Consider the following 26483-nt stretch of genomic DNA (forward strand, 5'->3'; position numbering starts at 1 on the left):
GAACCAAAATGGCGTCGAGCTCTCATATTTCGATCAATGTNTTCGAATTCCGCGCTGCTCCCGCCGCTAGTATGCTGCGTGGCCGGAGAGGGCAGTGCGGACCAGGAGGAAACCATCGATGGAGTTTAGTGTACGATGGAGACGTAGTCATTGAACAGGACTTCAGTAAAAACCAATGGTGCTGAACCTTTCGCGAAGGGCCGAAGTTCAAAAAAGATACCGGTACTGGACGTAAGTAACGTTCGCTGGGAACGAACGTTATTTTGATTACAGTATGTATAACATCTTTGTGTATTTTCACGATTAGAATAGTTTCGTAGTAGTATGCAATTTGTCGAACTCTGTTCAATTTATTGGTAACTAATTACGTTTTTATAAGATATATATCGTGTGTCGGTAACATCTTTCACCTTTTCATTCGTAATTCTCATAATATTAATTATTTATTTATTGTTTTTGCATTAATCAATGTTGAAACAAAATCTCAGAGGTGGTGTATGACAATATCGTTCCGTTTCTTGTTAATGATTAACTTCTTCCCTAAATACGTCTTGTGAGGTGTTACCAGTTCATTTCGACAAATGATTTTGAGAAAGTATTTTTGTATGAGCGATAGTAAGGTTAAATTGATTAGTTTTAAATGTGACATATTACTTTACAGGGTGTAACGGAACTGGTAGTCACAGTCGATATAGCGCTATCCTTGTTGCAAAAGGAGTCGAAAAGTCCTATATTATTTTTTCCTACAGTGCATAAATTTCCTGTAATAATTAAGTGAAGCATGGCCGATCAATTGCATTCCCGAATAGTAGACATTGTGGAAAGTACGTAGGTAAGGCTACTATGCCGCAGACGGTCGAATGTACTCCTACTGGCGTCTTCTCCACTATGTTGTCCATTCAGGAACACGATTGATTGGCTATGCTTGACTTTGTCATTACAGGAAATTTATGTGTAGGAAAAAAAATAGTTTAGGACTTTTTGACTTTTTTTAACAAGGATAGCACTGTATGAACCTTAACTGCGAGTTCTGATACACCCTGTATCTGTTTTGAGCGGAAACTATTATTAACTATTATGATATATTATTGAGGTGATTGGTCATCATAGAACTATAATGAAGATATTCTTATCCGAAGTAGACTATTTTTTGTGGATATTCCGTTCAAAATTTGACTAAAGAAATAAATATTTTGGTTTCTACATCATTGCGGCCTTAAGGTGAAGTGAAACCCCCTTCAAATCAGTCGATTCGAATACAACACTTTTTTTAAGGGCATTAGACCAAACTGTCCGAAACTTTGACACGTCACTTCTGATCATCTAAGAATTGTCCTGACATATTCAAAATTTGGATTTTTGGACAAAAATGTTTAACTTAGCCCCGACCAGAACCAAAATGGCGTCGAGCTCTCATATTTCGATTAATATACAATTATCGAAAGCTGTGATATGAGAAATAAAAGGGTCAGGACAATTTTACAACAATTTAGAACACTCTGGTAATCGATAAACTCGCATTTGAACGAGATAATGGTAAAAAAAATGTTGTATGCGCTTCTATGCTAAAAGGATCGTAATACGAGTTCTCGGAGTGAAATTTAATTGACCTGGAAATCACAGATGGCGCAGGGTGTCCCTCTGCAATCAATTAGGGCCCCAGAAAGCATGAATCCAGAGGATTGCTGGAATTTTACTTCGATTTCTTTATAATTATTGTACGAAAACGACAGGTGGAGTATGCCATTTGGTACAATACCCAATATAATTCGATACAGCTGTCAATATAAAAACGAACGTCGGCAACGTAGGCATTTAGAAAAATCTTTATCAACGTTGATCAAGTTCCTCGACGTGTTTCACTTCACCTTAAGGGGCTATACCTGTGTAACCGCCCTAAAAATAGGCGACTTTCGGGCATTTTTTTTTTTTTTTAAGAAATATTACATGCGATGTTTTAAAACTTCAGGGATGTATTTAGTTACAAATCAAATATGTACAATAATTGTTTGGTACAAAAATAATAAAAAACAAGCGACTTGTGCGCTATCTCCCAGGGCTCCAAAGAAAAAGTTGCTCCACTGCTGCAGTGATTGCCGCCGCGTGAATGCCTAAAATGAAAAAATAACGAAAAACGCTGTTAAATTAGAAGGTATTTTCCGTACCATGAACTAGGATTTTTAAAAAATATCAAAATCTGACAAAATCGCGTAGTTTTGAAAAAAATTGGAATTTTGCCGAAAAAATCATGGTTTTTTAATGCCAAATTAACATTTCTTATCCAATCAAAAACATCCTAGTTCATGGTATGACAAAACATGCACTGAACACGGTGATAAAAGTTTCGAGTCGAATCAATAATTTGTATTCAAGTTAGAGCTGCAGCAAATTTAAAAAATACCGTTTTGAGAAGGACGTGTATAAAGTTAAAACTACTGGTTTCTTTGTGATAAAGCGATATTTACCATACTAAAAGTTAATCTGCTATTCCGGGCCCATGTAATGGACCCTCCTCTTCCTCAAAAAGTACCTGCTGGGCCGCTGCAGCTTTTTTCCGAGTTGTCCGACTCTCTTTTCAAGCCGCCTGATGTAACTCCGCTTGGTAAATTCTGTTTTCATCTCTCTCGTCGGCATGTTCCTTTGCAATGGGACCAGTAGTAACTCCTATTATTTGGAAAATTTTAAAAATAGATTTAAAACCATCATTAAAAATGCCAACGGCAAGAAAATTGGCAAATTTGATGGTTTTTAAGCCGGTGTGGAGGTGCTTTGGAGCAAAGTGCCAAAGCAAGCCATGCTAGCTTTCATTATTATTTTGGGTATTTCCACCCTTGCACCTGTCTAGTAAATCACTTCTACTTAGGTCCGTATAAATTGGCTTCAGAGCTTGTTCAATCTGTGGGTCTAGGGGAAGATAATCGTGTTGGAATTTTGACATGTCTAATCCGTTTGAACCTCCGCGCGGCGATATGCAGGGGGTCGACACTGCCATGTATTGGGGTGTAACGCTTTATGCACTACCGCCATCTTCGGTTGGAGTAAACCTTCTTCGCGAACTAAAATATTTGGCGGGCTATTCAAATTCATTTATTAAACGAAGGGATATTTTCGGGATTTAAAAAGTACTTGCAATGATCAAAACAGACGTTGCTTAAACTGACACACAAATGTAAGAAAACAGTATATTAAACATAAAAGAAGCAACAAAAGTGTCAGTGGCGCAACGCCTGTTTTAAATCACTGTAAGAACTGAAATAATTACGTTAAACATTAGTTAAAAAGTAACATATTTATTAAGATAAAAATATTAATTGTTATGAATGTATAAATATACAAATTCTATACAAATTTAATTTTTGTGATGATTACTTTCATGGATTAAATGCGATCTATAGATCGCATTTAAGCCATTTAATTATTACAATTATTATAGTAAGAAACTACAAACTGTTCTTGATTTACACTTTTACTCGCAAACTCACGTTCGCGATTTAATACCCGAGGTAATCGAAACTTGTAAAAATATTGCCACTAATCGAGGTTAGGTTCACTTTGGTTCACTTGTCCCGACTATTTTTATGCGCATCTACGTTGCGCCTCCTGGAGTCTCTTGCTATTGGTTAGAACATTTTTTCTCTGTTCTTCTCTTTCTATTAGACTGAAAAGTCACGACACCAGCGCAGTCTTTGCTTGGAGTAGGTGAACTAACTTCAGCGTTACACCTCTCCCATAAGGAGTGTCGACCCCCTGGCGATATGTACACTGGTATTCATCGATGGTTTCCTCGCAGACCTACTGCCCTCTCCGGCCGCACGGCGACTTGCGGCGGGAGCAGCGCGGAATTCAAATCGCCCAAGGGGCAGAATAGATTTTTTAAAGAAAATGTTTATAAACAAAAACAATGAATGAAAATGATTTAAATATTATTGTGAACTGTCCCTGACCCACTTAACGTAGTTTTTGTTAAATGCTTATTTACAGAATTTCTTAAAGAATATATTGAAACATGTTTTATTAAAAATTAACAAGTTTCTTAGCGATTCAATTGTTCCATCCACTGAACCGAAGTTAGAATGTTATCTTAGCTTAAAAAAATAGTTTCTAAATGTACATACTGTGAAATGCCGTAGGAAAATTTACGACGCATCAACTTTCGGACATAGAAGCGAATAAATGAACACCTGTAAATCACTAAATGAGCATATGAATGAGCACCCGTAAATATAAGTAAGACTTTCTTTATCCGAGTTATTTTATACATGCAAATCTCAGTAAATTTTCTGAATTGAGTTCATTCGAAATAGGTATCAAAAACGCAAAATACCATTTTCTATTTCGCATTTGGAATAAGAACAATAAACTATTTTGGATTTCCTATTTTAAATAGATTTTGAATCTATTTCCATTTGAAATTAAATACTTCCAGAGAAATGAGAATATTAGACAAGAATCGATCAGAATGAAACTTGTTCTATCAACAGAATCAAGTCTCGAAAAAGTTAAACAATACGCATAACTCGAAATAGCCACTTTCGCAAAAACAGATGAAATTAAATTATTTATTTGTATTTTAAATACAAATATGAGCCATAAAATTACGTGTCCGAATAAAGCATGGACAACTTACATAAGTTGGCAGGACGATAAAAGAATCGTTGTATCGGGTTAATTGATACTTTTCCGTGGGGGTAGAGAAAGGATGAAATAAACCAGCAAATGTGTAAACCTGCCAACCCTTTATTTTCATACCTTTTACAAATCCAATTGTTATACGAATCATCAAAACCTAATCGTTTCACAAAACGCCTATTTCCACGCTTCCTGAGCATCTTCTTTATAAGATAAACGTAGGGATATGTAATGTTACGTAGGCACCCTCCGTACCCTAACCTAAGGAAAAACCCATTTTCCGATCACCGAAAGCTAGTCATGGAAATCCGAGTACGGAAACGCGATTAGGAAACTCTTGCGAAAGGATCCAACACTAAATCACCTGACACAAGTTCATCGGCCAAGACGACTCCAAAAGTCATCGATCGACCCGGGGCGAACAACCTGATGACTACACAACGCGTCAGCACGACCCAGAAGCGCCACTCTCACCTGGGCCCTAGGATCTCCCATCAATTGGAACACCTTGCTAATAAAACCAGCCTTCAGCTCGGGTCGGCATGTCATTCAGTTAGTTACCAGTTAGTCTCTTCAAGTCAAGTCAATGTCGACGTCTGTCGACACCCTCGAGTGGAGCTCCTGGTCCTCGGGACGCCGTTCCTAGCCAGTCAGAGACCGACACTCAGACTCCCTGTCGAAGACCATCTATCCTGCGAGCCGCAGTAGTGCCACCTGGTACTCCAGCGATCCCAGCGCACCGAGTCAGGAACAGAGGGCGACATTGCAACTTCTGTTGGACGGGAGGCTTCTAGCAGACCTCCAGCCCTAGGGCACGCCACGAGACGAAGGTGTCCATGCGCAGTCATCCGGCTGGGTCGATCAAAGGAGAGTGTCACCGAATTCGGCCGCTCCTCAAGCTAGGTAAAGGATCCTTCGCAAACTCGACTCATCTTGATTCCATTCTAGTTTACTTCTTAACCCCTCATCTCCGAACAAACCGAATTCTAACCATTATCGCGATTTCCATGCCTTGCTCCGGTTAACCGGATAGAATAAGATATCATTAACTTCCTTCAAACAGCTGAGCTCGAAATCTCAGCATCGCGAGGTAGATTAGAGTCACACGTAGACCGCCATTCTAACAGCAAAGAATTCCCGCGTCAGCACTCCGGCGTTCAGTAACTTACCGCCACTAAAGCGCGCTATCGCGATACCCGAACCGCTGCGACACGGAAGTATAATAACCCAGAGAAAATTCGGTGAAGGCACCTCGGGTGTCCCTCCCGTTGTGCCCTTTTGGGCCCCTGCCGAGGGGTAACCAATACCGGCGCGACCATTATAACAGCTGAGCTCGAAATCTCAGCATCGCGAGATAGATTAGAGTCACACGTAGACCGCCATTCTAACAGCAAAGAATTCCCGCGTTAGCACTCCGGCGTTCAGTAACTTACCGTCACTAAAGCGTGCTATCGCGATACCCGAACCGCCACGACGCGGAAGTATAATAACCCACCGAAAGTTAGGTCAAGGCTCCTCGGATGCCTCTCTCAGCTGATTATAAACTAAACCTCACGGACGAATAGATACAACCTTCATAGCACACTAGCCCACATCGCCATTCATTCAAACCCCTTTTCACCCCTCACTTACCTAAATCCCACCAGAGGAGTTGATCTAGTCGCTCGAATCAATCTCCTCGCAAGATTAAAATACTCATTACGCGCGAAATTCAGGTATTCTCTACCCAAATCTTCCCACGTAACAATAGTAATCACAAGCATAACATTAAGAAATGGCTAATTAAATTGCCGAACATTAGGCGCTGTTTCAAAATACATGAGCGGCGATGAAATTCTGTAAGCTTGGAATTTTTATGGGCATGCAAACTATTATATATATGAAACAATGTTTTCTTTACTATAGGCTATTGATATCCTCAACTTTTAAGTTGCGCGCATGTGAAGTGGTACACTCTGTTTTTTGGGTCTGTGTGTTGGGTTTACATTTATCTGTTCTGGCTTTACTCAACTGCTCTCTATGCGAATTATGTGTAAATGAATTATGTTAAAGCCTTGATTATGTTTTTAAGAATGCCTTAATCTTAAGGCTGTAAAATAATACTTGGTATTGTTCTCTTTCAGAATATGGTTGTTCGACAGTACCAAGAAGAACTGAAATATCTGGAGAAGATGAATGATTATTGTTGGAAAATTAAAAAAGGATTTCAACCTAATATGAAGGTAAGTTATTTGTATTAGGATGTATAGTCGATTTATAGGTTACGAAGTTGGATAATCACTACTATGTGCTATGAAATAATGCATACTTCTGTAATCATGTGTTAATGTCATTTTTATTCCAAATAGTATTTAGATGCAATTATTTGGGCAATGATGTTATTTTTTATGTGTCAAGGTAGAAGGCGTGTTCTACGTGAATGCTCCATTGGAGCGATTAATGTTGGATGAACTACGCAATGCTTGTCGGCCAGGAGCTGTTGGTGGTTTTCTTCCTGGAGTTAAACAAATTGCCAATGTTGCTGCATTACCAGGAATAGTAGGAAAATCTGTAGGACTGCCCGATGTGCATTCCGGATATGGTTTTGCCATTGGTAATATGATTTATTAATCGTCAGTTAAAATTACACTCGTATAAAGGGATATGCGCGATTCAAAAGTTGTGAGTGCTTTAGGCACTGATATGAATACACTGGATACGGGATCGCGTATGCTTACTATCGGAAAGAAATCCGCCGAATTGAAGAGCCGCCATATTAACAAAGTTACAAGTATACGTCATTTGCTGTAATGTCTAAATAAAAGTACGGTAACCGTCAAATTGGCGATTGTATAAGTCCGAAATAGAGATAATTCTTAAACTACATGAGACTACATGAACCAGGATTATCTAAAAATCCTAAAATGGCGACATTTTGAACGAAATTTTGAATTTTGAAAATGAATATACAGACCTATTACGTCTCAGTGGTGATGTGAAATTATTTAAAGATTGCTCGTTTTACAGGTAATATGGCTGCGTTTGATATGAATGATCCACAGTCAATAGTATCGCCTGGAGGTGTTGGATTTGATATAAATTGCGGTGTTCGTCTTCTCCGAACGAACCTGTTTGAAAAAGATGTCCTTCCTGTTAAGGTGAGTAAAACATTACTATGAAGTTAAATGATTTTTGTTTTCGTAAACTAATAATGACCTTTTTGTGCATGTTGTAACGCGTACGATTATTGCTAAAACTACTCATATACGAAACAACACTTTGCGACGGGGATTTGACGGATTTCGTAGAGATAGGTATATCACATACAGATTTTAAAAATTTGAAGGCTTAGGAAAAAATAATTGTGTATATAAATTCTTTGGATGAAATGATTAATTCACGATTGAAAAATGGTTAAATTAATGCTATGGTTTTTTCGGTATTTCTCCTCGAAGTTTGAATTCCGTCAAATTGACGGGTCCCGTAAACCTAGTGTTGAGTGCGAGTTGAGGAAATAATTTATATACAATTTGACATATTAAGGTGAAGTGAAACACGTCGAGGAACTTGATCAACGTCGATAATGAAAATTTGTCTAAATGCCTACGTTGCCGATGTTCGTTTTTATATCGACAGCTGGGTCGAATTATATCGTGTATTGTACCAAATGGCATATTCCACCTGTCGTTTTCGTACAATAATTATAAAGAAATCGAAGTAAAACTCCAGAAATCCTCTGGATTCATGCCTTCTGGGGCCCTAATTGACTGCGGAGGGACCCCCTGCACCATCTGTGATTTCCAGGTCAATTAAATTTTCACTCCGAGACCTCGTATTACCATCGTTTTAGCATAGAAGCGCATAGAACACTTTTTTTGCCTTTATCCCGTTCAAATGCGAGTTTATCGATTACCAGAGTGTTCTAAATTGTCGTAAAATTGTCCTGACCCTTTCGATTCTCATATCAGAGCCTTCGATAATTGTATATTGATCGAAATATGAGAGCTCGACACCATTTTGGTTCTGGTCTGGACTGAGTTAACAAATTTTTTTGAAAAATCCAAATTTTTAATGTGTCAGGACAATTCTTAGCTGATCAGGAGTGATGTGTCAAAGTTTCGGACAGTTTGGTCTAATACCCTTAAAAAAAAGTGTTGCATTCGAATCGACTGATTTGAAGGATGTTTCACTTCACCTTAAAAGCCGCTATCACATCACGTTACGCTTGTGTACAATTAAAAATTACTCTTGTTTCGGATGGGTAGAACTGCTAATTCTGAATGTTTTTATTTCTTTCTCTATATTTCTTTTCTCAGGAACCACTCGCCCAAAGCATGTTCGATCATATACCGGTTGGTGTAGGCTCTAAAGGTATCATTCCAATGAATGCGCGTGATATGGAAGAAGCACTTGAGATGGGCATGGATTGGTCACTTCGCGAAGGTAAGAAAATTTGTGTATAGTATTGAAATTCTAAAAGGTTTTGCGTGGTGTAATATTTTTATCAATATTAATTTGCGTGCGAATAATATTTATTTCTTCCGATTACTATGAATTAAAAAGAAAAGTCATTTGAAATTTTGCAGTAATGTAAAAAATGTTAAAGATAACCCTTTAATGAATATGTAGCTTAAATTAGCTTTGTTTCGACATTTTTTTTCAGATGTATTGATCAGAATATAAGGAACTGTTATATTGGTGTAGACTTGACGTTTAAAAAATGCGTATTGAATGTGACGTCGTAAATTTCAACTATAACTGAGAAATAATTTTCGTTAGCCCTGATTTGTGGTATTACGAAGGTATTGCTTTTTAAAAACACAAAAACATTTGTTCCAAACGTAGGAAACTGCAATATGACTAACTGCTAATATATTTGACAGCATTTATTATACGTATTTATAGAAAGCTTGTACGTTTCGCTACATGAGACAGAGTGTCCGTACTAAAAAGACCTTAGCATTTATTAATATTTTGTTCTCTTTTGCTTTTTTATAAGGGTATATTTGGGCGGAAGATAAAGAACATTGCGAAGAGTACGGTAGAATGCTTAATGCTGATCCATCGAAAGTGTCCGTACGAGCAAAAAAACGTGGGCTGCCTCAGGTAGATACAAGAATGTTCCATACATTTTTCGTCAATTGTATATGTACAAAATATTGGGTTGTTGGAAAAGTCATGACGCGTTTTCGTAACAGATGTCATAGAAAGAATACGTCATGACTTTTCCGACAACTTAGTAGATATTACTTTCAGCTTGGAACATTGGGTGCCGGTAATCACTATGCAGAAATTCAAGTGGTTGATGAAATCTACAATACTCGAGCAGCCAGTAAAATGGGAATTGAAGAAAGAGGCCAAATTTGTGTTATGATTCATTCAGGAAGCCGAGGATTTGGTCACCAAGTAGCAACAGGTACATCGTTAATGGGTTGTTTGTCTGCTAGTACTTTAAGGTGAAGTGAAACCCCCTTCAAATCAGTCGATTCGAATACAACACTTTTTTTTAAGGGTATTAGACCAAACTGTCCGAAACATTGACACATCACTCATGATCATCTAAGAGTTGTCCTGACACATTCAAAATTTGGATTTTTTAAAAAAACTTTAACTCAGCTCAGACCAGAACCAAAATGGCGCCGAGAATTCATATTTCGATCAATATACAATTATCGAGCGCTCTGATATGAGAATCGAGAGAGTCAGGACAATTTTACGACAATTTACAACACTCTGGTAATCGATAAACTCGCATTTGAACGGGATAAAGGCAAAAAAAGTGTTGTATGCGCTTCTATGCTAAAACGATGGGAATATGAGGTCTTGGAAGGAAAATTTAATTGACCTGGAAATCACAGATGGCGCAGGGAGTCCCTCTGCAGTCAATTAGGGCCCCAGAAAGCATGAATCCAGAGGATTTCTGGAGTTTTACTTCGATTTCTTTATAATTATTGTACGAAAACGACAGGTGGAGTATGCCATTTGGTACAATACCCAATATAATTCGACACAGCTGTCAATATATAAAAGAACGTCGGCAACGTAGGCATTTAGAAAAATCTTCTTTATCGGCGTCGATCAAGTTCCTCGACGTGTTTCACTTCACCTTAACACTAGGTTTACGGACGTTTTATACATACCTGTTTCTACGAGCATCCGTCAAATTGACGGGTAAACGAAAACACGCATTTTCTTTAAAAAATCGATTTATTCAAATTAAGTATGAATTAAACAACACTAGGCTTTACGTTTAAATGAATTATTAATAGGTAAAAAGTCCTTTTTTAAAAATTATCACGGAAATGATTGGAATGCTCGTTCTCTCATCCTCGGAATCAGAACTAGAAAGAATGTGCATCCTTTTCTTGCTACGGCACCCTTTCAAGAACTTTTCCTCTTCACTCTCCGAAGATCCTTTTATCTTTCCACTTTCAATGCAAACTTTCACTCTCATCTTCGCCTTACACTCACTGCAACGAAGCAAATATATATGGATTGTTTATGAAATTAGCTAGTCCGTCAATTTGACGGGTTTCGTAGAGATAGGTATACTACATACAGATTTTAATAATTAGATGGCTTAGGAAAAAATAATTGTGTGTAGAAATTTTTTGGATGAAATGATTAATTTACGATACAGAAATGGTTAAAATTAATGCTATGGTTTTTTCGGTATTTCTTTTCCAAGTTTGAATTCCGTCAAATTGACGGGTCCCGTAAACCTAGTGTGGATAAACTTCTCATTGCCAATTTTGCTGTGCGTTATTTCACATAGACTCTAACTGAAATTGTTGCTTACGATTAAAGATGCATTGGTACAAATGGAAAAAGCCATGAAGCGAGACAACATCGAAACGAATGATAGACAGCTTGCATGTGCTCATATTAAATCAAAGGAGGGGCAAGATTATTTGAAAGCAATGGCTGCAGCTGCAAATTTTGCTTGGGTAAATCGGAGTTCGATGACGTTCTTATGTCGTCAGGTAAGTAATGTATACTGAATGCTTTCTTAAATTACGTAATAATTAATGGAAATTGATGACTGGCTCAGACAACTATTTGGTCAGACAGTTATTGCCATTTGATTAACTGAAATATCAATATCATAACTCGGGTGTTCCTGTGTGAATGTCTAACGGACCAAAATGCACCAAAATGTTCATATGCTAGAGATATACCTCGGGTGCTCGGCAAATAAAATATTGTTTCGCGAATTTAGTTTCTAATTTTCTTATTTGTTTCGATATACTTTTTAATATTTGTCTTCCGTTTGAGGAAGCAGAAAGTCTTGAACATACAACATACGTGAACCCAAATGTACTGTGACATATGACAAATCGGAGGGGGACACCTCAGGTACCTTCCTTGTCAGTAGTTTCTATGGTATTAGTGTTTCATTGATTCCTAAACTCTACATCCGCGGTTAACTCAATAAGTCTGTTGCGAACGCCAAATTCGTCGCAACAGACTTCTTTATAAGTATAAAGGTATCTTTTCCTTCATCTCTCTCTCTCTCTCTCGCTCTCGCTGTCCCTCCCGCTGTCGCTCGCCCTCTCCCTGTCCCTCTCTCATTCTCTTTCTTTTCAATCTGGTCCCTTTTTTTTTAAATTATTAAAGCAGAATAATTTGTAGTAAATACAATCTTATTTCTTTCCTACTTATTAGCATTAGGTTAAGATCCAACTAACACTAACTCTAACCTTATTGTACCTAAGCTCCACCAGCTGAATCCTTCCTTACTATTTTCATCACAAGAAGGCGCGGGGCTTGGTTCAGTTTCCATTCTGCATCCCAGTATCTATCGTATGAAGGCGCGGGGCTTGGTTCAACTTATTTTTTGCATCCCAGTTTCGGTTGCAAGAAGGCGCGGAACTTGGTTCAGTTTCCCTTCCGCACCCTAATCTTTTCTATCTCCTAAAAACAAGAGGGCGCGGGGCTTGGTCCAGCTACCCCTCTGAATCCCCAAATCTTCCTGAATCTAAGGAGAAGGCAAGGATCATTCGGCAACATTACTAACTAATCGTTGCATGACGACTCTTTCGCAACCATTCCAACTACTAAGGACCACGACAATACCCGGGCGTACGTACCAAGGGATCCCTAATAATTCCAGGTCAAGTTGTAGCGCCTTAAGGTGAAGTGAAACACCCTTCAAATCAGTCGATTCGAATACAACACTTTTTTTTAAGGGTATTAAGGGGACCAAACTGTCCGAAACTTTGACGCATCACTCCTGATCATCTAAGAATTGTCCTGACACATTCAAAATTTGGATTTTTCAAAAAAATTTTTTAACTCAGCCCAGACCAGAACCAAAATGGCGTCGAGCTCTCATATTTCGATCAATATACAATTATCGAAGGCTCTGATATGAGAATCGAAAGGGTCAGGACAATTTTACGACAATTTAGAACACTCTGATAATCGATAAACTCGCATTTGAACGGGATAAAGGCAAAAAAAGTGTTGTATGCGGTTCTATGCTAGAACGATGGTAATACGAGGTTTCGGAGTGAACATTTAATTGACCTGGAAATCACAGATGGCGCAGGGTGTCCCGCTGCAGTCAATTTAGGCCCCAGAAAGCATGAATCCAGAGGATTTCTGGAGTTTTACATCGATTTCTTGATAATTATTGTACGAAAACGATAGGTGGAGTATGCCATTTGGTACGATACCCAATATAATTCGATACAGCTGTCCATATAAAAACGAACGCCGGCAACGTAGTCATTTAAAAAAATCTTCTTTATCGACGTCGATCAAGTTCCTCAACGTGTTTCACTACACCTTAAGGTGGTTTGAACGAACAAATAATGAAATATCTCATCACCGAACTCTTCATTTAATTCCACCCACCCAGACGTAACACTAGAATTCAGCTTTGATCGATTAGTGTTCCAAATTTTCATTCTCTCCAATTTCACGGATGGAGAATTATAGTTCATAAATTATTTGACAGGATCAAACAGTATTTGTGCAATTCTTATTATTTGTGTAGTAATTCTATAATTTTTTATTCCAGGCTTTTGCAAAACAATTTCATATGACACCAGATGACTTGGATATGCACGTGATATACGATGTTTCTCATAACATCGCAAAAGTGGAAGAGCACATGGTGGATAACAAACAACAAACACTTTTAGTGCATAGAAAAGTAAGTATTTATTATATGTGCTACTGGAATGGAGGTATTTTAAAAGTTCGTCACAAGAATTTGTCACGTATTTCTTTATGTTTCGAATATAATTTCTTAAATTAATAATGTGATTAACAATTTTCAAAATCCTTTTTCAATTATATAAGAATGTATATTTTTTCATATTTATTGTAAAAATGAATTGATTTTGGATGTGTTTAATGCTTAGCCCTTACATGATTGATAAAAAATTGTTCCGTTGTTCAATAGCAGGGTACCTAGGTACCCGTCGCACATGTTTCATATGCTAAAGGCATATGAAGATCTTTTATGCTTTTATACGCTCCTGAATATTGTCTATTATGTATAATCTATATAATGAAAGTGAAAATTCCTCCTAAAATTTCCCTACCCTGAGACCTTGTGACGGTATTTTTACTTTATAACTCCCAAAACTAAATCCTAGCAAAAATATTGTCTATTATGTATAATCTATATAATGAAAGTGAAAATTCCCCCTAAAATTTCCCTACCCTGAGACCTTGTGACGTTATTTTTACTTTATAACTCCCAAAACTAAATCCTAGCAATTAATCTTCCTACACTCTGATGAAATCACAAATAAATGATGTCTGGAAAGTATCTCCGTCTCGTACCCGCTCAAAACGACAGCAAAAATGTTGGGCTCCAGGCCCTCCAAAGGGCCAATCCGAGGCCCGAACTGCACGAGTCAAATCCGTCGCGGCTCGCACCAGCGACGAGCCTCCCAACCTACCCACGGATTCGTACCAGCGTATGGCCCGAGTGGTCGGTTCAACTACATCAACGCGAAATTAAACCGAAAGTCTCAGGCACGTGAAGATATAACGGAAGACAGCAGTACGAGGCGAGATATAGCGTCGCCGACGACGAATGTTGACCGAGCTAGCTCAGTACTCCCAAGCGACCGCGGAGAGGGTAGGGTCCATTCGAGAATTAAAGCCAGACGCAGAATTAAATTAACAACCCATTTAATCCATGTAAAGAGAATCTAACTAGAACTTTAAAAGAAAAGACCACGGGCGGACCCATAATTCGACACCGGCCCGGGCGACGGAGCTGCCCTCTCTCTCGAAGGAACAGAGCGCGCGGCGATATGTACGAAGGAGAAAAGACAGCTCTCAGGCTGCCGGAAAATCAGAAAGATAATACGCGAAAATACTTGAGATTCTAATTTTGGGCTCTACTACGTGACGGGAATATTAAGTTAGCCGGACGGCGTTACAAAAGTTTCTCAACCAATTAAATTATCGCGAAAAAGTTTAAGGGATCGCTCGCACGTAAATATCAACACGAGATAAAACTAAACGGGGCGAATTAGATACGAACTAAATTTCCGAAGAAAATATTCGGCAGTAAATTATCCGGCGGTTTATGAATTACGCAAGATAACTTAGGGGTTTCTGCGATTATTGGTTAGACTCGCTCTAGGCAAGAATAAAAGAAAGAAAATAAGCGCAAGACGGGCAGCAATTCAGGGTATTATCGGCGCAATCAGGTACACGAGATACGCAAGGGTTTCGGACATAATTAATTCCATAAATTTTCTGGAAATGAAAATGATTGAAACACAAATTATTGAGTAAATAAAGTATTATTCTATTTTGACCTCATCTGACCTTACGTAGATACCCCATCACCGTATGTAGTAATAGTGTTTCGGAAAATGAGAGAATTCATTAGTGTTTATCATTTCGTATTTGTTATGTTAATTAGGGATCAACGCGGGCTTTCCCTCCACATCATCCGCTTATACCTGTGGATTATCAGTTGACTGGACAACCGGTTCTAATTGGAGGTACAATGGGAACCTGTAGTTATGTGCTTACCGGCACCGAACAAGGCATGCAACAAACGTTTGGTACAACGTGTCACGGAGCTGTAAGTATTGTACTGCGTTGAGTGTGCGACGTGGTTTTTGTCACAATAAAGGGCGCTCAATTTCTATTTCTGTTTAACATAAAATTCTTTATTACTCTAACGCACTTTCACATTGTTTTATTCTCTATTTTGTCTTTAATACCCTGCTTTTTGAATTATGTAAATATTGCTTTTCGTTTGGTTTTTATGAGCCTTTTTCCAAATCCTAGTAAAATCGTAAAATTCGACCGGTTATCTTCGCATAAGCAAGAATCAAAAGGGTCAGGACAATTTTATGACAATTTAGAACGCTTTGGTAATCGATAAACTCGCATTTGAACGGGATAGAGGCAAAAAAAAGTTTTGTATGCGCTTCTATGCCAAAACGATGGGAATACGAGGTCTCGGAGTGAAAATTTAATTGACCTGGAAATCACAGATGGCGCCGGGGGTCCCTCTGCAGTCAATTAGGGCCCCAGAAAGCATGAATGCAGAGGATTTCTGAAGTTTTACTTCGATTTCTTTATAATTATTGTACGAAAACGACAGGTGGAGCATGCCATTTGGTGCAATATCCAATATAATTCGGCACAGCTGTCAATATAAAAACGAACGTCGGCAACGTAGGCATTTAGAAAAATCATCTTTACCGACGTCGATCAAATTCCTCGACGTGTTTCACTTCACCTTAATGCGGAAAGCCGCCGTTGTCGTACTTGATGTCATTCCGAGCCGTCAGCTGAGCCTGACTCTTGATTTTCCTGTCCATCGTGTTCTTTTCAGTCAATAATTGCTGGTTCCTGAGATCCTACAAATTGTACTGTATGTTCTTGTGCACTACCAGACTGACTGTTGACCTCGGTACGCCATTTTCTTTTAGCAACTCATTCACACTCCGCTCAAGGTTTTGTTTGATCTTCTTTTTTAGTTCCTTGGTTCCATCTCTTCCTTTTCGATCTGATCATTTGCTATGACTTGCCCGCTAAGAAGTAACATCTCCTTAATTGACAGTCTTAAATTTCTTGTTTAATTTGTAAATTTGAAATTTTTTTCTTTGGTCAATGATCTTACAGAGAACTGCTACACAGACAAATTTTTGTTGTGCGTCATTGTTGTTTTACTGGCCAAAATATACCGGATTTACGTCGATGGCCTTGTATTTTTCTTGTCATATTATGTATATACTTGCAATGAATAGTTGAAATACATGAATCATTAACAAAGTATATCTTAACGTATTTAACAGGGTCGAGCATTGTCCAGAGCCAAATCACGACGAAATTTGGATTATGTAGCTGTCTTGAATAAATTAGAAAAAATGGGCATTTCAATAAGAGTAGCCTCCCCCAAGTTGGTAATGGAAGAAGCTCCAGAGTCCTACAAAAATGTAACTGATGTCGTAAATACGTGTCATGCCGCTGGAATATCACAGAAGTGCATAAAATTACGACCAATTGCAGTGATCAAAGGCTGATACCGCACAGGAAATACACTATTATCTTTGTCATACATGTTTTATAATTAACGTTTCTAACAAAACTGATCTGAAGGTATCATCAATTACAACTTATGATTGGAGTTATATTACACTAAAATTGTTTACCGATGGATGGTGATTGTAACTTCTAAAGGAGAATAGAATGTATGCAATCTGCTAAGATATAAGTGCGAAATTTCAAATATACTAATGTTAATGTCCCATCATTCTCTTTCTTTTGAACGAAATCTTCCTTCGGCGATCATCGCAATGCGGCTGGCTGGCTCAGCATCAAATAAAAGAACCAAAGAAGTGCATTATTAACCTTTTAGGTACGGCTGAATTCTGCGCGAAGCTATTTCCCTGGACGGCAGAGCTGACGCGAACTACGTATAACCAATACAGCACTGTCATGTGTGACGGACAATTCCATGAAGACAATATCGGAATAAAGGAAGAAAATCGATGTGAAGACAAAAGAAGTGTGAAACAATGCCTATGAAGACGATTATTTAATTCAAACGGTGAGCGAGTGAGCCATTACAGTGGTGCGTCGTACAGGGAGATAACACCCGCGAAGGTCACNGCTCCTTGGCATTTTTAATCGGGGAATAAGACAAGCGCTATCGCGCCGCTTGGCACTTTTGGAGAGGGAATAAGACAAGCGAAAAAGCGTTCCTTGGCACTTTTGGACGGGAAAACAGCAAAGACACGTGGCACTCAAACGGTTAAGTACTGTTACGTTTGCGGAATCTCATGTATCTTAGCAAGACCTCGGAAACGCGACTTTCTTTCTACCCGCGCATCAGCAAATTCGGATTTCTGTCCTTCAGCTGCGTTCCATGAGAAAATACTCTCCCCTGCCACGATTATTTAAAAATTTAGTAACAGCGGACCCCCCCGGGACTACAAAATTCTAAAAGATTTCTATTTTCGACTCGAAGGAGAGCACATCCTGGCGATCATTCTGACTCGGCGACCGTCATGATCCCTAAACCTTTAGCTGCGATCGTAACACAGTTCGGGGAAAAATCTGGTGTCAGAAGTGGGATTTCTGACGGTAATCGCCGAGATTTCTTTTTCTTTTTCGTCTTACAAGATAGAAATTTTTCCTTTTGGATCAACTTTTTACAAAACACGAGGGTTGATCAACGGCAGAACATCCCCTGGAAGGAAGGAAAGAAGCTTGAGTCCGTGGTGGTGACAGAATCGACTGCCAATATCGATGTTGATCATCTTGACCATTCTAGCTTTTGCCCGGTCTTTGTAAGTATACTCCAAAATTCCGCCTATAAGGCACTGTTACGTCCCATGTAACCCACCAGATAGATTATCTCTGGCTCTAAGTACTAACGAGTTTTATTATCGCGCGTTGGAACTGAATCACAAGCGTCTCGCGTATTTAGGCTAAGATCTTATAAACTGTAAAGGGAAATCGGAAGACGGCGTACTGATATCAATTTAGACAGCATGACAAACCGATCGATTATCAAACTAAAGATACCGATGTTTAGACGTCTTGAAATCTCACTCCATCGATTAGGTCACTGAAAGGAAAGACGAACCCCCTTTAAAAGGGCTTATGTCTTAAAAGCGCCAGTTCAGTTTCAGTTCCAGTTCAGTTCAAACGAATCCATGCGAATACGTCCGCAGCATTATCCAATTCCATTCTCAAAGTCAAGTGTCGATTCTAAAGAGAGCAGTCTCTTCTATTGGTGGATTATATTAAATCCAGGTACGCCTACATTTTGTTTCCCTAATTAGGCTTATATACTTGTAATTTAATTAATTTTACACGATTTTATCGTTATTGTTTTATTCTATTCATAATAAATGCTTTATTAAGGAATTCAAACCGCTTATTATTTTCTTTTTCCACATTAGTGGTCCATTTTCTTATAATTCGTTTGGCCCATATCGAATTGGCCTACTCGGAATCCGAATCGTCAGTCGGTCATATAGTTCGACTGGCAGCTTCTCAACTTGCCAATCCTAAACCGGAACCCCAAGTAAAATTAGTCCAAATAGATTAGACGAGCTGGTCCCAGGACCATCTGACGGTATCCCGAATCTTAACTTCCCTTTCTTTTCCGTATCCCTGTAATCTCTTCAATCTTTTCCGCCTTTTTACCATCAAGAAGGACGGGACGTAACAGTGGTAATACTTTATGAAGTTTTCGAACTTCGATCGGATATTCCATGTCGACTTCGAACATGTAACAGATAATGGAGTCATCGGAAAGTTGATGAATATCCAATTGCTCGAAATTTTCCACCCACTCGAAGGAATCTAATGGCAAAACCTGACTCATAGCTGCACCATACAAATTCTTGATGTCATAGTACATAAGGTACGATTCCTCTTTACTCGAATCGAAATCATCTACCATGTACCTGTTATTCGCCTAGGAACGGTGTGCGAGTTCTTGCAGTTCAGATTGCAGCCCTGATGTGCACTATTGCGATATTTACCCGTAAAATGGCAATGATCCCGGTACTTCACATCCTGAGGCGTAACGGATCTTTCACAAATATGACAGATCTTTGCCGAGTAATATTTGTTTCTCTGCTTAAAATTTAGCGGTTCCATCAGTACGATGCGTTTCAGGTAACATTCCACGAACTGAGCTAATTCTTTTAATTCATTCATAAACCATTCCACGCAATCGTTGCCACGATAAACTTTAAATTTGGAATTAGAGTCATTGAGGTTACGTTTCAAATAATACGCGATGCTGTGTGGAACATGTTTCTGGTAAACCGATGTATTTGGTAAATTAGACGTATCCGTAACTGATTCTAACATGCACTCGATGTCGGCATATATAACGAATGGAACGGGTGCCTTGTGCGTATAATTTTAGAATTTAAAAATTGTATCGTTCTCAATTGGCAATTCCACTCTACATTTACTCGAAAGAGCTTTCTAATCTAAAGTGACACAGACATCTATCCCACAATTTGGTATAGTGACCACGTTTTGAAATTTGCGAATTTAGTAACCGACATAGATTACGAATCCATGCAAAATAATACACGTTGTCACCTACATCGCTTAAAAAAAATGGTTGTTTCCAACATAAGTAAATGAATCGTCTCTTTATCCAAATGTTGCTGACTTAGATCAATCGGTACGATCACACTACTATTTTTATCGCCTTCTATATCGTAAATGTTAATTTTCAAAACATTCATCTTTTCAAACTTTATCACGTCCTTCAAACCAATTGGAAAATTTAAACCTTCGTAATTTAACATTGAACTGAAATACAGGTACGAATCGATTCAGTTTACATGACACGTCGCTAAACGCAGAGCTGCATTTACCGACCAGAGGAAGCAAAAGGGATGACTATTCTTAATGTTCACAACTGCTTTCTTGCGTTGAATGTCTTCAGGTAATTCGATGAAGGTCGGCAAGTCACCGTGTACAGGTTTGTATGTGTTGATGGTCACCGTCAAGTTTATAATTTCCAACAGTGACCAACCCGATTCTCTTTCTAGGAAATCTTCGATCTTGGTCAGCAATTTGTTCGTTACGTTTACGTTAAACCACACGTCGATGTTCGTCAAAGGTAGAATAATTTCATTTCTAGTATTGAAAAATTTAATCTCTTCAACGATTTCGTCACCTTTCGTAGTCTCGAATTTACACGACAAGACGACGTTCACATTCACATTTCCATCCTTTCGAAGCACGTTATTCACCTTGGTAGTGAACAATTCTCTTGAATCTTCTAAGAAATGCTTCAAGTCCATGCATCAGTCTGGATGGAGGAGAGTAGTGTGAAGCCAGGATATGTGAGTGTGGGGGGTGTAGTTAGAGCTTCTTTGATGGTTTCGAATGCGGTCTGTTTTGCCTGGCCCCAGGTCCATGGTTGTTCGTTTCCAGTTTTGCTGAAAAGTTAGGGATGAATCTTCTGTACCTTGGTACCATCCCGATGAGTCTGCGTATGTATTTGATGTTCTTGGGTATCGGGTAGTTTCGTATTGGTTCTGTTTTTTGTGGGTCTGTTTGGAGTCCATCTTTGTTTATTATGTGTCCCAGGTATGTGACTTCTTTACATCCGAACTCGCATTTATCGGGGTTCATGGTGAGTCCCGCTTGTGTAATTTTGGTCAGAATACGTTTGACCCATTCTACGTGATTTTTAAATGTGTCTGTGGTAAAATAATGTCTAACTATGCGATTGCATGCGGTTCCATGTCTGGTCCAATCAGTCGGTCGAGTAGTCGTTGACATGTCGCCGGGCCGTTTGTCACTTCATACGGCATTCGTTTAAAGTGGAAGGGTCCTTTCCCTGGAGCTGTGAATACTGTCGTTTCTCTATTGCCTGGGTGTAAGGGTATTTGGAAGTACGCTTATAAGAGATCAATTTTCGAGATGAATTTGGCTGCGTTCAATCTGTCCAAAATGTCTGACATGTGTGGTAGTGGGTATGCGTCTTCTTTTGTAGCTGCGTTTACTTTTCTGAAGTTGATGCAGAATCTGTATGTATTGTTAGGTTTTTTTATCATAACGATGGGGCTGGACCATTCGCTGTGTGAGGGTTCTCTTATATCGTCTTTTAACATCTTTTCCACCTCTGTGTGTATTGCTTGTTTAATGTGTTCCGATGTTCTGCATGCTTGCTGTTTTATCGGTTTGTTCTTTTGTGTGTCGATGTGGTCCTGTACTAGGTGTGTTTGTCCTAGTTTTTGGGTGTGAGGAATAATGTTTAGAACGATTGCTTGTATTCTTGCTTGTTGTGTTTTCGACAGTTCTGTTATTGCATTACATTCCGTCTGACTATTGTTGTTTGTGTGTGTGTTGTGTTTTATTTGTGTTGGTTTGTATTCGTTCGAGTGTAATGGTGTACTGTGTGTCAGTGGTGTGGTTGTGTTTTGTTGTGCTAGTGTGGTTTGTGTGGGGTGCGAGAGTGTGCGCGTTTGTGTTTTGGTGTTCGTATTTAGGAAAGTGTTGGGGGGAATGTTAGTGGTTGGTAGTAGCGCTGGGCGATTGCGTGCAGGTGTGCTTAGTTTTTCGTGTGCTTCGTCGGTGTTTTGGTGTATCATGTTGCTTTGAGTCACTTTCGCCTGAACTTCCGTCTGCGTGTTTGTTGTCGTCCATTGTTGTGTTGTTGGTTTTGTTCTGGGTTTATCTACGGGTTGTGTTGTTAGTTTTGTTCTGGGTTTATCTACAGGTGTTTTGGTTTCTATTTGTAAGTGTTTCTTAGGTTTTAAAGTGTCTTATTGATTGTGGTAGAGCTGTTAAGTTTGTTTCTATGGGGTACCGAATGTGGGGTTCTTCCGGTAGGGACCATGTGTTGGTCGATTGAAGTCGATCGCCATTTTTGTATCTAAGAGTGTATCCATTCCTACGATACAGTTGTATGTTAGGTCCGGTACTAGTCTAGCGTTCGTAATGTATGTCTGGCTACCGATTGTGATCGGCGTAAGTATGATGGTTTCAATTGAGGTTGTGTGTCCGTTGGCGACTGTGATTTGGTTATTTGTGGGAATGTTGGTAAGTTTTTGAGGTATTCTCCGATTGTCTTGTTGATATAGGTGTGGGATGCTTGTTTATTGTGCAGTCCGTGATTTTAATCGCTATAAACCATCTGCTATTAATTTGTGTGTGTGTGTGTGTGTGCGCGCGCGCGCGCGCGCGTAATGTTCTGTGCGTTTGGCTGGTCTTGTGTGTGTGTGTGTGTGTGTGTGTGTGTGTGTGGGGGTATTCAGCCCTTATCGTCCTCCCCTTCTGTCGTTTCCCTGGCCCTGTTCATTATATGGCCACCTGTCGGGGCATTCTCATATAAAATGTCCCAATGTTCTGTAGTAGTGACATGTCGGTTGGTCATTGTTAGTTTCTTGTGGGAGCATTACAATTGGTGTTCGCGGTGTGGGTAGTAAAGGTGGTCTTTGGTATGTTTGTAGTTGTTGTATCATGGGGTAGGTGTTATGGTGTGTTAGGTATGGTGTATTTTATCTTGGTGTTCGATATGTTGGGCGTAGTTGGTATGTTGTTGGGTTTCCGTAGGGATATGTGGGATATTGTGTATTGTATCTGGTGGTTTGGTATGTTGGGCGTAGTGCATATTCGATTTGTCTGGCTCGTAGTTTGCTGTATTCCCATTCATTTCTCAGATCTTGTAGTTGTGTCAGGTTGGTAACATTTTTTCCGTGTATTCCTGTTTTGTATCTTAATCTGACATTGTCATATGCTGTGTATAATCATTTTTCGGGTGGCAGGGGCGGTTAGAGTTGATGTGCGAGGGTTTGCAATTGTAGTAAATATTCTGTAATCGGTTGATTTCGGTTCTGTATGTACGTTCGGACTTTTTGTTCCAGTATGTTCATATAGTCTGGTCCTTGGAATGTATTTCGTATGTGTTCTTCGAAGTACTCGAATGAGTTCCAAAGTTGGTGATGTATGTCGTACCACTGTTTTGCGTTGTCTTTCAGTAATATGAACATGTTGTCTAGTAATTGGTGGTCTGTTAATAGGTAGCGGTGTTGTAGTTGTCGTATTGTATTGAGGAAGGTGTGTAGGTTTTCATATGTTTGTCTCGAATATGAAATTTTCCATGTGTTGATAACGTGGATTGGTGGTTTATTATATGATCGATAAGGTAGTGTGTATGTTTGGGGCGTTGTGTATGATTGTGTCCCTTGTGTACATTGTGATGGGAGTGTGTTTTGTATTAGTCGGGTGTCTGTGTACTGTGGATGTGGTGAATCTGTAGTTGTAGTATTGTATTGTGCGTCGGGCAGTGTGTGTGTGGTGTCTCTGCTCGTTGGTTGGTTAAGGGTATCGTCGTGTGGGGTATATACATGTAGTGTTCCTGTAGTGGTGTGGTTTAGGTATATATGTGTGTATGATGTCGTGGTGGGTATGTGGTTGGTACGTCATGGAGGGTTGTTGCTTGAGGGTGTAGGGTGGATTTGAGAAACGTCCTTCCACTCACTACAAAGATGCCAATATACATGGATCGTTCATGAAATTAGTTCGTCAATTTGACGGGTTTCATAGAGATAGGTATACCACATACAGATTTTAAAAATTAGAACGCTTAGGAAAAAATAATTGTGTATATACATTCTTTGGATGAAATGATTAATTTACGATAGAAAAATGGTTAAATGAATGCTATGGTTTTTTCGGTATTTCTATTCGAACAAAGAAGCCAATATATATGGATCGTTCATGAAATTAGTTAGTCCATCAACTTGATGAGTTTCGTAGAGATAGGTATACTACATACAGATTTTAAAAATTAGAAAGCTTAGGAAATAATAATTGTGTGTATAAATTCATTGGATCAAATGATTAATTTACGATAGAAATATGGTTAAATGAATGCTATGGTTTTTTCGGTATTTCTATTCGAAGTTTGAATTCCGTCAAATTGACGGGTCCCGTAAACCTAGTGTTAAGAAAGCGAGGCTTAAGTGCTAAAGAAATAAATTGTCCTTCTCGGAAGGTTTGGAAAAGTCTGCGACTTGATGGTTTCCATGTGAGTGGAGAGCGATAGATGGGCGCCCTTAAAGAAGAGACCTCTAAAACATCGAAAAAAGGGAGACGAGCGTCATGACCACGAGGGGTTCTATGGCGGTCCTCTACCCTTGGCGAGGAGGTTATGACGGCGCGAAGGGTCGCGCGGTTTGAGCGCAGGTACGCTCGCACCATTAGTGCAGTAGAAATTATTTATTCATTAATCTAAATCTAATTCTAAATTAACGCTACTGTATTGGATCGATCGAGGACGATCTGGGTCTATGTCAGATATCTTAAGGTGAAGTGAAACACGTCGAGGAACCTGACGTGAACGTCGATAAAGAAGATTTTTCTAAATGCCTACGTTGCCGACGTTCGTTTTTATATCAACAGCTGTGTCGAATTATATTGGGTATTGTACCGAATGGCATACTCCACCTGTCGTTTTCGTACAATAATTATAAAGAAATCGAAGTAAAACTCCAGAAATCCTATGAATTCATGCCTTCTGGGGCCCTAAGTGACTGTGGAGGGACCCCCTGCGCCATCTGTGATTTCCAGGTCAATTAAATTTTCACTCCGAAACCTCGTATTCCCATCGTTTTAGCGTAGAAGCGCATACAACACTTTTTTTACCTTTATCCCGTTCAAATGCGAGTTTATCGATTACCAGAGTGTTCTAAATCGTCGTAAAATTGTCCTGACCCTTTCGATTCTCATATCGGAGCCTTCGATAATTGTATATTGATCGAAATATGAGAGCTTGACGCCATTTTGGTTCTGGTCTGGATTGAATTAAAACATTTTTTTGAATAATCCAAATTTTTAATGTGTCAGGACAATTCTTAGCTGATCAGGAGTGATGTGTCAAATTTCGGACAGTTTGGTCTAATACCCTTAAAAAAAAGTGTTGTATTCGAATCGACTGATTGGAAGGATGTTTCACTTCACCTTAAATACGTCTAGTATACATGCATACGTCTACCATATATCTCGTTTACATATAGTATACATACCTGTCCATGTAAATTATATGCATGCTGATTGTTCAAAGATATGTATACTGTCTGTAGACGACGCGTACCTTTGTACATGTCCCAGCGCATTTCGTATATTTTTGTACACATCTATTACACTTATATATGTTCATGTCAAATATCTTATATATACGTATACCACATGTACTTGTTCCGGGTGGGATTATCGTATGGCGTACTAAAAAAATGTAGTTGGTATCTTATCTTCAATAAAACTCGATAGGTTACGTTATTCCTTGTCATACTTAAACATTTAATGGCAAACCATTTCCTTTATAGAAGTCCCAATACGTAAAGTCTTGCTTCTTGCTTTCTCCAGTTAACTTGTGGAAATGTCGGACGTTGCTTAGCCAGACGCTGTACATGACACAAGAATTTCACGGGTATTATAAACGAATTTCCCGTGAATTCTTCCAGTGCCATTAACAGAATCATAGCTAAATGTATAGAATTGCTGTTGAAGTCTACGGATGAAACGTTCATCATGTTCTGGGTCGTTCTGAAAGAAGTTTATTGATTAACTTCATAATATGAGCACACATTAAAACATGATAATGTTATACATTAAATGTTATATAAATTGTTTATGTAAAAGTATAAAGTATACTTGTAAAAGAAACAGAGATGTACAATTATTACTTCAAAACATGATATCCAAGGTGATGAAAAAAGATTGACCGATTTTAATACGTTTTTCAACGTAAATCGGGTCTATCTTGCTGCAACCCGGGACCAAATAGGAAGGTCTTTATTTTGCGTTTTGACGCGGAGTTTGTCACTTGCATCACAAGGGCTGAGGGTTAAGGTGATATGAAAGAGTGAGCCTATATATATATATGATCG

At 38.9% G+C, this 26483-nt stretch overlaps 1 protein-coding gene across 3 annotated transcripts; it reads left to right on the top strand.

The window, feature by feature from the left end:
- Nucleotides 1–125: 125 nt before the first annotated feature.
- LOC105694404 (tRNA-splicing ligase RtcB homolog) lies at nucleotides 126–17350 on the top strand. Of its 3 annotated transcripts, none has more exons than XM_012415041.1 (11): nucleotides 126–272; nucleotides 6753–6851; nucleotides 7027–7222; nucleotides 7636–7766; nucleotides 8925–9051; nucleotides 9608–9714; nucleotides 9865–10024; nucleotides 11416–11591; nucleotides 13634–13768; nucleotides 15506–15670; nucleotides 16896–17123. In XM_012415041.1, exons 2-11 carry the CDS (start codon nucleotides 6756–6758, stop codon nucleotides 17121–17123), a joined length of 1521 nt encoding a protein of 506 aa, XP_012270464.1. In that variant the 5' UTR covers nucleotides 126–272; nucleotides 6753–6755. The 3 variants fall into 3 exon arrangements, with proteins under 3 accessions (XP_012270464.1, XP_012270465.1, XP_012270466.1); XM_012415042.1 differs by having other exon boundaries at nucleotides 126–231; XM_012415043.1 differs by lacking the exon at nucleotides 126–272 and having other exon boundaries at nucleotides 6756–6851; nucleotides 16896–17350.
- The last annotated feature ends 9133 nt before the right edge of the window (nucleotides 17351–26483 follow it).

Source organism: Orussus abietinus, unplaced genomic scaffold, assembly GCF_000612105.2.
Source record: "Orussus abietinus isolate OABI.00-Male unplaced genomic scaffold, Oabi_2.0 scaffold357, whole genome shotgun sequence".
Lineage (NCBI taxonomy): Eukaryota > Metazoa > Arthropoda > Insecta > Hymenoptera > Orussidae > Orussus > Orussus abietinus.

Excerpts from the sequence above, each read along its gene's own strand:
- LOC105694404 (XM_012415041.1), top strand. The coding sequence starts at position 6,756 with ATGGTTGTTCGACAGTACCAAGAAGAACTGAAATATCTGGAGAAGATG. Across the intron at positions 13,769-15,505 it reads CACTTTTAGTGCATAGAAAA|GGATCAACGCGGGCTTTCCC; the intron begins GTAAGTATTTAT and ends TATGTTAATTAG. Across the intron at positions 15,671-16,895 it reads GTACAACGTGTCACGGAGCT|GGTCGAGCATTGTCCAGAGC; the intron begins GTAAGTATTGTA and ends CGTATTTAACAG.